Raw genomic sequence first — 11806 nt, forward strand, 5'->3', positions numbered from 1 at the left:
AGCAGGGAATAGGAAGCCACCTGGGCCCTCTGAGGCTGAAAGCTGTGTGGGACTGGTTGGCATCTTACAAGAGAGGGATGTAGTAGCCTAGCTTAGCCCTCTGGATTTTTCCTGGAAGATGGTGGATGATGGTAGACCATCTATTGGCTTGGCATTAGGCCTTCCCTGAGCTAACTCTCCCCGCATCCCTGAGATGTGAGAAGTTACACAGAAAATTGTTTCTGGTTAAATAACCACCTTTTCTTTGTCTCTTTCAGCCAAGGGGTCGACTTCTTCCACAAGGTAAGTACATCTGTGGACCAGGATACTATTGTAGTAACAGTTGTTTTAAATCTGTGTGCGCGCACATGTTTGTGTTCACAAATGTGGACATGTTCATGAATGTGTGCCGCAGCATGCATTTGAAGGTCGCAGCGAATACCTTGGTCCTTGCCTCCACTTGGAGATCGGGCCTCTGGTTCCACTCTGTAGGTCAGGTTAGCTGGCCGATGAACTGGGGTCACTCCTGTCTTTATCACCCATCTCCCCTTAGGATCGCTGGGATTGCAGAGAGACTTAAGCTGCCTCATCTGACTTTATTTGGGTTCTGGAGATCTAAACTTGGTATTCATGCACAGCAGGCACTTCACCCACTGACCCATCCACTCAGACTTCCCCCCTTTTCCTTAGTTGTCTAACAGACCCCAAAATACTGTAAATCACCACCCTCGCTCATACCTGTCCATATTCCTTTCTCTCTTGTACCCTGCTTGTCAGGACTGTTTTTGATTATTGCCTTAAAGGAGTAGGTTTCAGGACACATTCGAATTGGTAGCTCGAGGTCTTTGCCTAATCCCCACTGACAGTGTTGGGGGTAGCATCCTTCCCTGTGCCCTCTGTGCTCATGAAATCCTGCACACTCCACTGGACTCATCTCCCCAGCCCTTAGTCATGTTGCCCTCCTTCCTTCTGCCAAGCACCCTCACGAGGATGTAGCCTGAAGACCCGCTAGGGTGGTAGAGGAAGTCCTTCTGAGGTCACAGCCTGCTCAGGAACTCAGGTGATGACATCACAGGACACCTTGGTGCAGCTGTTTATGTTCAAGGGGATTTGTTGCAGAGCTCTGTTCTAGGGGCTGAGGTACAACCGAGGCTCAGACTTGGGGAGAAAGTGAATGTGGAAACACAGCCATCCAGAGTATGTTGGCTCCCACACAGCAGGGATGGGTGGCCATGTATGGCTTAGGCAGAGGAAGCCACAGCCTCTGAAGAGACATGTGAGCAGGGACCTGAAGCCAGGGGCTCTGGGGTAGGCTTAGCATGCTTGGACAAGAACAGGTGGAGCCGAGTTTGGAGTGGGGATGCCTAACTGACTGGGACATGGGAAGCCAAGAGATGAGGAAGTCCGTGCAGCCAAGTGTGCGTCAGCCCTTTTGGAGAAAGGCTTTTCTGGCTTGTAAGACGGGCTCTGGTGCTCTCCTGCAGAGTAGGACAGCACCCATAGTCTGTTGTGTAAGTGTGCCAGTGTGCTAAAATGGCTTCGTGTTGGTTCCAGTGAGGCTGTGCCATCATATGAGCTGTGCGGGCCTTTCCTTCCTTCCTCCATCTTTCTCTCTGTCTCCTTCCCTTCCTTCTGGAGTTCAGAATTGAATGGAGGGTCCTGAGTGGAATCCAGTACTATAGAGCCTGTGACTGTAGAAGGACCCGGGTGGTTCCATGGAGAGATGTGATCTAGCTTTTGTTTTCCAAGTATCGCCTTCTTGGTGTGTAGAAGCTGGGCGACCGGCGAGGTGGAAGCCAAAAGGCTAATGAGGAAATGCCTGCGGTGGTCTAAGCAGATGGTGAAGGCTTAGGCCAGGTGGAGTGTGGGCTAAGACATGGTCAGGTTCTGGTTGTAGTCTAAAGACGGAGCCAAGAGGGCTTGCTGGAATGTAGAGTCAAGGACACCTCACATTGGGGACAGTGAGGAGCCTGTCCTGGCTGGAGAACCATCCATAATGGGAATTTGCACATAGCAGGGGAGCCTCGCCTACCTTCATGGGCTCTAGGGAGCTTCAGTCTGCCTCTGTCTGCCCACCGAGAGAGAGGGCACAGTGCCCTTGGGATGAGTCTTGCCTCCTGTTTTGGTCTCCCCTGACCCTGTCTAGCCTTCCAGCCTCCGCCCCGAACATGCTCCTCGATGTACCACCCACACCACCCTCAGGAATCCTATCCAGTCACCCTCCCTCTGCTCGTCACATTCCTTCACCTGGTATAGTCTCTCCCAAGGACAAGGCTCGTCTCTCTCCTCTGCTCAGAGACCTGCAGTTGCTCTGAGTGGGCCTTCAAGGCTAAGTCCAAAGGCCTTATGGCCCGGCCCCTGTGCTTACACACTGTGAGTTCTGGCCAACCTGGAGGCTTCCCACTGGGCTGGGCCTCTTTTCTCTCCTGCCACATGCGGGGCCCCGGCTCTCCTCCTAGTCCATTCACACGGGCCTCTTCCACACTTGTGCCCTTCAGGGGCTCTAAAGGATATGGGGACACAGTGGGTCCTGCAAACGGCACCTCTGGAGTTGTGCACCATAACAGCTAGAGTTGGTATCTTTCTTTCGTCTGGTCCCCTCCTGGTCTTCCGCAGTGAGGCCAGTACTTCCTCTTAGATCAGGAGCCTTCCTGCGAGCATGCACATCCCGGTCCGTGTGAAGTAGCTCCAGCCTGTCTCCAAATCTCTTGAGCACAGGGACTATGTCCCTCCTGTTCACAGCCAGCAGCTCTTGCTCTTGGTGCCATCCCTGGGACGGGATAAATTTTTCATAAAGGCTCGCCGAGTGAAAGAATGTCTGAATGATTGTCATTCCCCCACCGCTGCAGTGCCTGTGAGCTCTGAACCCCTGAAGTCCCTTCCCCACGGAGGGGCCGCTGTCCAGTTGTTGTTGTTGTTTCTCACTTGTCTTACTTGGTTACACTGTAGTTCTAGAAGAAAAAGTGGCATTATGAGATTGGCAGGAGCCGCCACAGCGTCTGCTCAGTGAGCACTTACTGTGTCCCAAGGCCCATCTGTCCCTTTACTCATATTATCCCCCTGGTGGTCGTGAGTTTCTATTCCTATCCTTGTTGAAGGACAGTGGTTCCCAGACCCGAGTGAGGCTGACGCCCGGGAGCTGTTCAAACACAGACCAAAGCTGAGCCTCTGATCCCGACTCCATGCCACCCTTTGGGAGCCCCTCTCTCAGGAGGTTATTATAGTCCCCTTCCTGCGCTTGAGGCGGCCAGGATCTGAGAAGTCAACGAAATGCCAAGCTGCCCCAGGTCTGTGCAGGATTGCCGGTACTGACACCTGCATGTCCCCATTGATGCTCTGCTGCCTCCCGCCATCTGTTTCTTCCTCCAGAGAAGCAGGACGTTTTCTGTCCTTTCATATCATTCCAGTGTGAGCCTACCCAGGGAGCTAAATCACTAGCTCCTTTCATGTCCCTAGACCAAAGTGATGGTGGGTAGCAAGCCTTAATGGTGGTTTCCTGGGCAGCAGTGGCTCTGGCCCAGCATGGGATCAAATACTTTCTGAAAGACACTGGTGCTGGTGTAGAAGAAAGCCTAGCACCTCAGAGAGGGTGACGGGGATCCTGAGTCTTTGAACTCAAAGGGCCCCTGGGCTGCTGGCTGGCCGCAGGCCCAGGCTTCTGACATACAGGCAGAACACTGTTATCCCCGCCCACACAAGAGTGTTGCCTGCTCTTTTATTGGACACTGGGTTCATTTGGATGGCCATTGTTTAAATGCGACACATTCACCACATTTATTCTCGGGATACTAGGACTACCTCAGTTGTTCATTTATTTGTTTGGATTGAGCTCAGCTTGGAGCCAGACTTGGGGGAATTCAGTGAGAAAACACTCACCCATTCATTCAGCAAGCATTTATGAAGGGAGTATAAGCCCTGAGCTAGCCCAGGACTAGGTGCTACGGTTTCATCGTCCCTTGGGAGGCAGCTTACCATGCAAACTACAAGCTTAATAATCAATGGGCAGCAAGAGCTGGAAAAGGTAAGATGAGGCAGAACAAGGGGGTGATCAGGGAAGGCTTCCTGAAGGAGGCAACACTTGGCAGACAGCTAGTGAATGAGAAGCTCTAGTGTGGGGCTGTCGGGGCGAAATACACTAGACAAGGAGTAGCTAATGCGAAGGCCCTGAGACGGGTGTGGACAGGACTAGATTAGCCAGAGGATAAGGAAGGACACCTACAGCAGGGCTCAGGAGCAGGCTGTGCACAACCTCACCAATCAGGATATGGAGGTGGACTACACTGTGGTAAGGGTTCTGCACAGAAAAATTATTTCTCCTCCTCCTCCTCCTCCTCCTCCTCCTCCTCCTCCTCTTTTTCCTCCTCCTCCTCCTCCTTCTCCCCTCTTCCTCCTCCCTTCTTTTTTGTTTTGTTTTGTGATGGGAGTCTCAGTATGTAACCCAGGCATGCCTTGAACTTGAATCCCTGCCTCAGTCTCCTTAGTACTGGGATACAGGGATGAACCAACATTCCTGGCTTTTACTTATGCATTATAAAAGCGAGAAATGGAGGCAGGGACACCACGGATTTCCACAGCCTGGAGACCTGGGACCAGTGACATAAGGTGACCAAGTAGCCGAATTTGATGTAGCTTTTGGAGATGGCCAGTTCACCTTGTGCTGAAGAGAGGAATCCAGGATACACCCCCACTCTAGTCTGAGCCCAGGATGAGTAACGATGGTGCCATATTTTAAAACAGAGTAGACAAATGCTTACAGTGTTGAATACTGCTCTGAAAGAAAGGGATGATCTCCTGAGAACAGAGTGTGGAAGTTCTGTGAAGGTTCAGATCAGATGGTTTAAAATAGGGTTTCAGCCGGGCACAGTGGTGTATGCTTTTAATCCCAGCACTTGGGAAGCAGAGGCGAGTGGATCGCTACAAGTTCAAGGCCGGCTCGGGCTACACAGTGAGACCCCCGTCTCCAAAGAAAAGTGTTAAAATAGGATTTCAAGGATCTGAAGGGAGAGTTGTCTGTGCAAAGGCCTTGGGGCTGTTTGACAGGTGCTAGCTTCAGGGTTGGGTGCCTCCGCCTGTGTGGTAAGACAGCATGGCTAGGAGGAACAGGAAACAGCAAGGTTGTCATAGAGAAGTGGTCCCACCAACTTGAGCACTCTTGGTGAAGCCTTCCAGAGAGGAAACACAACCACGTCTTAAAAAGGATCCTTATACGTTAACCAAGAAAACAAGTAGGAAGGAGCCCGTGCTGGCTAGTTTTTGTCAACCTGACACAAACTCAAGTCATCTGAGAAGAGGGAACTGTAGTTAAGAAAATGCTTCCATAAGACTGGGGTGTAGGCAAGCCTGGAAGGCATTTCTTTAATTAGTGATAGATGGGAGAGGGTCCAGCCTATTGTGGGTGGTGCCATCTCTGAGCTGGTGGTCCTGGGTTCTATAAGAAGGTGGGCTGAGCAAGCCAGGGGAAGCACGCCAGTAAGCAGCTCCTGCCTGCAGGTTCCTGCCCTGACTTCCTTCAGTGATAACAGTGATGAGGAGGCATACCTCTAACAGACCGTTTCCTCTCCAGGTTGCTTTGGTCATGGTATTTCCTCACAGCAATAGAACAGAGTCACCCAAGGCTATTGCTGAAGCAGAAAATGCAAAGCAGCAGCAGCCCTCATGCATAGTCAGTGTGCAGATGTGGGACTGAGTAAGAGTGGTGAAGGGAGCAGACACAGCAGACCGTGGTGGGGATCGGGTGGGGATGGGGGGGGGGGGTCTGAACACGGTGGTGACTGAATGTGGACCAAACAAGCGATGGAGACTGCAGAAGGTGGGAGCTGGTGACCGGGGAGAGTGGTATGACCTCCTGTCCGTTGTGTCCTGGACCCTGGAGGACTGCTTGGCCACCTGGGACACTTTATGATCCAAGCACTCGTGACAGCTCTATCAGAAACCCTGCTTGCCAAGCCCCATTGCTCATTCTGACATTATGCACGCTCACGCGCTCCGAGTCTCTGGCTCGATGATGTGTGTAACCCCCGAGGAACCAGTGGCTCCAGCTTGCTCATCACCCTCACCATGACCCTCCACTGAGCCCAGCCTGGGTTCTGATTACAGGATCAGGGGCGTGAACAGTTATTGTTGTTTATTAAGCAAGGCGTTTTGATCTTTCCTCTTCCTTTTCTTTTAACATGCACTACATAGGTATATTTATAACATTTGGGAAATACGGGACACTAAAACAAAGAAAGATACTTAGAAGGCCACTGCTATTTTCATTTTCTTTCCAGTTTTCCACATATTTTCATCAAGGATACTTCATAGAGACTTGATTTCTCACTTCGTTTAATGAAAGCATTTGTCACTTAACAAAAATCTCCTAGGACTAGAGACATGACTCAGATATGCCACTTTAATTAGCATGAACAAGGCAGTGGGTCGCATCCCCAGCACCACAAAAGTCAAATGGAAACTTCTCCTCTGCTTTGTGAACACAAAATGATTTGGTTTATGCTAATTTCCCCAAACCACTGCCCATTGGCAGACTACTAGGATGTGAATTTACTTCCACATCTTGTCCAGGGCACATGCCTTTGTATATTGAATCCCTCAGAAAGGTACAGTCACAGGTCAAAAAATGGGATATTATCGCTTCTCATGGTTTGTCCACCATTTCCCAAAGGATAGCCCCAGCTTGCCTCCCCCACAGCAGTTCGTGGACGTGTCTTCTCATCCCACCTTCCTCGACGCATACCTTTTCCAGTATCAGTCTGAAAGATCCTTCCAACAGAGGCTTTTTAAGAAATGAGTGTGCATTGTTTAGAATTCCCTCAGTGAGACCGGCTCCTGTGTCCAGACATTTAATAAGCAGTTACGGTCCCTCCCCGGCCCATGTAGGAAGTAGGGCCTGGATGTTATTCTGATTGATTTGCATAAGCTCTTGAGATAGATATTTTTATCTGTGTCTCTTTCCGTTTTAGGTTGCATGAGCCCGAGAAGAATGCCAGGGAAATAACCCAGGTACAGTCTTTGGTGAGCTGCTCTTCCTGGGAAACTTGGGGTGTGATTTCCTTGCTTCAGCCGGAGTTGCGGATCCAGTTCTAAATTAAGACTCTGGGGGTAGGGAGGATCTGTGCATTACTGAATCACCCATGAGTCCTCTGCACCTTCTCTCTGCTCCGAAGAGTCTGGGGACTGCTGGGTTCATTGTTAGCCATTGCACAACTCCAGGGGGTACCAAGGGCAATGTGTCCCAAGTAACCGATGCCCTGGAGTCAGATTGCAGCCTCCTTTGTGTTGAACATCCCGCCTCACCATCAGCAGCTCACTCCTACCTCCTTGGAGCCTGGCTCTTCCCTGCCAGCCATGGCCTCTCTTGCCTTTGTGGAGGAGGAAAAGCTGAGTCACTAATTACCTGGATTACAAGGGCACCTCCCTTGACCTGGTAGCTCCCCCCCCCCATTGATAAGGAGACTTTATAGGCAGGATCATTAGTGTATATCCCAGACCTCTGAGCCCCATTGTCTCTGTCCATCATGTCAGCTCCGGGCACACAGGGTTCCTCAGAGCCTGGTTACAAGACAAGTGCCATCCTGGACCTGGAATGAAAGAACCAGCTTTCCTGCCATTCCCAAGGCAGCCGATACCACTTTAGACATACTCTGCTGACAGAGCCAGGCTGGGAGAGATAAGGTGTTTGGAGGCCAGGACCTCTTGGTTTGGTGTCCCAGCCCCTGCCAGCCCTAGGCATACGCCGAGTGGTAATTGGCAAACCTAAAACAATTTCTAATCATGGCAGCGAGATTCCTTTCCCCCTGTTACTTTGTTTTTGAGCTTCCTTCTGGAATCTTCTGGGTAAAAGATGGTGGTGAGAAGTGGTTATTGAAGCCTGTAGAAATTCACATTCCAAACTTACTGAGGATAGAGTTCAGTGTCCGGTCCTAGAGCAAGGTGGCCAATTTTCTCCCCGGGAGCCGGCAGACCTTTGTCTTAGGGAGGGACACCAGTTCAGTCATGATTTCCCAGACAACAGTGAGTACCTGCAAGGCTCAGGGTAGAGGCATTCACAATATGGGAAGTCCACCACTTTAGGGCCCAACTAAGTGACTTAGCCCAAATTATTGAATTTTCATCTCCCTAGGTCACTCTTTTTCCTGTAAAATAGGGTCAGTAATTCTTCCTGAGCAGAGTTGTGGTCAAGCCAAAGTTAAATGACTCTATGTGGTTCTAGCCATCTGGCCACCCGTGCTCCCGACTATTTATCTTTCCATCATCCATCCCTCCATCCATCCATCCCTCTATCCATCCATCCCTCCATCCGTCCGTCCGTCCGTCCATCCGTCCTGTCACCGTGGATTGGGCCTCTGTGCTAGCGTCGTTGTCTGCAGTATAACAAATGCCCAGTAACAAGTTGTGGAATAAGCCAGGCGGTGGTGGCACACGTCTTTAATCGCAGCACTCAGGAGGCAGAGGCAGGTGGAGCTTTGTGAATTCGAGGCCAGCCTGGTCTACAGAGCGAGTTCCAGGACAGCCAGGGCTACACAGAGAAACTCTGTCTGAAAACAAACAAACAAACAAAAGGTTGTGGAATAGACATGTAACTGGAGGAGTTTTCCCTATCTCCTGGGAGATCACACTCGCTAGGGTTGTGAAACAGACATAGTCTTTGGTGGTAGATGTGATGATAGGGAGATGTGAGCTGAAGAGTTTGGAGGGGCTCTGGGCCCAGCCAGAGGCACTGAGGGCCAAGACGTAGCTTAGGATGGAGCAGGCTAGAGCAGAATTGTCCATGGTGCACTGGGTCTCTTCCAAAGAGAAGTGAGGGCGGGTACTCCAGGCCAAGGAAAAGCCCCAGAAAAGGAGAGGAGAGAGCTGCAGGTAGTTCCACCTAGAGAGAAGGAGGTGACATGAAGCAGGGATATGAGATAACCGCCCTAGTATTTCAGAAGAGCCTCCAGGCTCTGTGTGGAGAAAGTTGGATCGGAAGGAGAAAGGCTGGGAATAAAATTACATTGGCAGGAGACGGGCCTGAATTAAGACTGAGTCCATTGGCAAAGTGGCAGGCAGACCTTGTAGTCCATTGACGGAGGGGCAGGCTAGGGCTCCAGAATGACTTTCTCTCTGTGTCTTTTAGATCCAGGACACAAACGACATCAACGACATCACGTATGCAGACCTGAATCTGCCCAAAGAGAAGAAGCCCGCCCCCCGGGCCCCCGAGCCCAACAACCACACAGAATATGCGAGCATTGAGACAGGCAAAGTGCCGAGGCCAGAGGATACCCTCACCTATGCCGACCTGGACATGGTCCACCTTAGCCGGGCACAGCCAGCCCCCAAGCCTGAGTCATCCTTCTCGGAGTATGCCAGTGTCCAGGTCCAGAGGAAGTGAATGGGACTGGGGTCGGCTCTAGGGCCCGTAGCCACAAGTTGTCTTGTCCCACATGGGGTGGCCATGGTGCGGACAACCAGCCAGCCAGTCCTGTCCCTAGAAGGCCAGGTGGAACAGGTCCTAGGACCAGGAGTAAGGGTGGCCTTTGTCTTCCCTCCTTGGCTCTCCAACACTTCTAGGGCAGCCATGTTCCCTGCTTCTGGAGGCTGGTGTTGCCGAACCAGAGGGGGGACTGGAGAAAGCTGCCTGGAATCCAAGACGTGTGCCTCGGCCCATCACACGTGGGTCTGGATCCTGATCTTGGCGACTCCAGGTTGTTTCCTTGTTGCTCCAGAGCCTGGTCTCCTGTGTGGAGAAGAGCTCCCCGCCCCCACCTCCACCCAACTTGGGCTTTGGGGCAAGAATCCCTTTAGATCAACTGCCCCCTCCCTCCGTGGAAGATCTACATCAGGAGACAGCAAGATTTCCACCAACAGTGCTGGCCTCCCGCCTGCCAGACTGACTAGCCCTGGGGGAGAAGGAACCCTCTCCTCCTAGACCAGCGGAGACTCCCTGGGCATGTTCAGTGTGGCCCCACCTCCCTCCCAGTCCCAGCTTGCTTCCTCCGGCCAGCACTAGCTCAGCAGCAGCGCTCTGTGGACACCTGTAAATTATTGAGAAATGTGAACTGTGCAGTCTTGAAGCTAAGGTGTTAGAAAATTTGATTTGTGCTGTTTCGTTGTTATTGGGTTTCTTTTTTCTTTTTTTTTTTTTCTTTTCTTTCTTTTTTTTTTTTTTCTTAAAACAACAGCAGCAGCATCCTGGCTCTTCGTCATGTGTTGAATGGTTGGGTCTTGTGAAGTCTGAGGTCTAACAGTTTCTTGTCCTGGAAGGATTTTCTTAAAGCAGTAACAGATTTTTCCATTTCCCAGAACTCTGAGGACCAAAAGGGATCCCTCAGCTGCTACTTTCAGGCATTCAGCCTCAGTGGGACGAACCGGGCCCTGTCCTTACGAAGCCACATGGCTGGCCGGCCCTTTGCCTCCATGGCTGCTGTGGTAAGTTGCAGCCTTGTCTGACCCAGTGCTGACCTAATGTCGGCCGTTCCACGTTGAGGGGAGAAGGTCAGTGACGGCCTCCTTCACTCACAAGCACTTCAGAGGCATGCAGAGAGAAGGGACGCTCAGCCAGCAGCCGGTGTTCCAGCAGTCTGAGGTAATCAATGTAGGAGGAGTCCATTGTTGCCATCAGACCTCAGCAAGATCACACTGGGACCGAACCTGATCGTACCTGTGACGACACAGCTGTGAGCCAGGGCGGACTACCCCTCTGTCACTGGCTAGGGAGTCTGGGCAGAGGCTCTGTTTGACCCACATCCTTCAAACTGGATGCCGAGGCCTGGCTGGGCCCATGGCAAGCGGATGTTACAACCCTGGCTGTCTGGTCTTAACATGTAGCTCAGCAAGTTGAGGCACTAATGTCCCTGACCCCTGGGGATCCCTGGCTCGGGCTATTCAAGTAGGAAGCTGAACCAACCTGCCTGCTTCTATAGGTATGATGGGAGGATGTCAGGAACACAGCTCTCTAGGGTTGGTGACCTGATACTTCCCATGATGGCATCCAGGAATTAGCTGAGCCAATAGGCTGTGTTGGCAGCACTGAGCCAGCCAACCAGAATTTGTCTTTGGCATCTGGGACCCAGGGTGGCCCTGCCATCTTCTTGGGCTGCCTTTTAATTCCAAAGGGTTGCTTTATAAGCCTCCATTCCCTTCTCCTCTGCCGGCACACGTGAGTACACACACAGCTGTATAGACAAAGGATGCCCTCTCACTGACATCCTAGCTTTGTCTGAAGTTTTTTTGGAGGGAGAAAGGGAATGAGGCAGGGAAGGTGTATAGTTATAGTTTTAGCCAGGTAACCTAGAGGGCCCCCAAACCCGTGTATGGAACCCTGGTACAAGGAAGAGGCAAAATGCACCCTGTGAGAGGAATGGGATTCCAGTTTATCTGTAGACCAGATGAGAAGGAAACAGGCCCCATTTTGTACATAGTTGCAACTTAAAATTTTTGGCTTGCAAAATATTTTTGTAATAAAGATTTCTGGGTAACAATGATGCCTTTGGGTATTGCATCCTTGTCCTTGGGCCCCTGTCCTTGGAGTCTGCCAGTTACCTGTCCCCTGGGGTGTGAGGCTGGACTGTGCCAAGGCTTCAAAACACTCTGTATAACTTGATCCGCTCCAGGCCTTACAGATGTAAAGGTTCTGTCCTCTCGGCTCAGAGGGAGTCATGGCAGCGTTGGTTGTGCTGGAAATGCAGACATGGGGTTTTAGCCTTTCTCTACTACTTCAGTTTTGTGGGGATTTGTACACTTCACCCACTCACCTACTACTCAGGGACCTTGGCTGTACCATGGGGTTTAATCGAGTCCCCTCCCAGGGTTCCGTGGGGAGTAAAGGAAGGAACACCCTGTGCTACAT

At 51.4% G+C, this 11806-nt stretch overlaps 1 protein-coding gene across 3 annotated transcripts in view; it reads left to right on the top strand.

The window, feature by feature from the left end:
• The window catches only part of Sirpa (signal regulatory protein alpha), a 38520-nt gene extending 27079 nt beyond the window's left edge, over window positions 1–11441 (top strand). For 2 of the 3 annotated variants that reach the window (XM_059261404.1, XM_059261406.1), the window contains 3 exons: window positions 258–282; window positions 6939–6990; window positions 9092–11441. In XM_059261404.1, coding sequence (XP_059117387.1) covers window positions 258–282; window positions 6939–6990; window positions 9092–9349 — 335 coding nt within the window. In that variant the 3' untranslated portion in view covers window positions 9350–11441. The remainder of the gene's footprint in view (window positions 1–257; window positions 283–6938; window positions 6991–9091) is intronic. The other variant, XM_059261405.1, reaches the window with a different exon arrangement.
• The last annotated feature ends 365 nt before the right edge of the window (window positions 11442–11806 follow it).

This window comes from Peromyscus eremicus, chromosome 4 (genome assembly GCF_949786415.1).
Source record: "Peromyscus eremicus chromosome 4, PerEre_H2_v1, whole genome shotgun sequence".
Lineage (NCBI taxonomy): Eukaryota > Metazoa > Chordata > Mammalia > Rodentia > Cricetidae > Peromyscus > Peromyscus eremicus.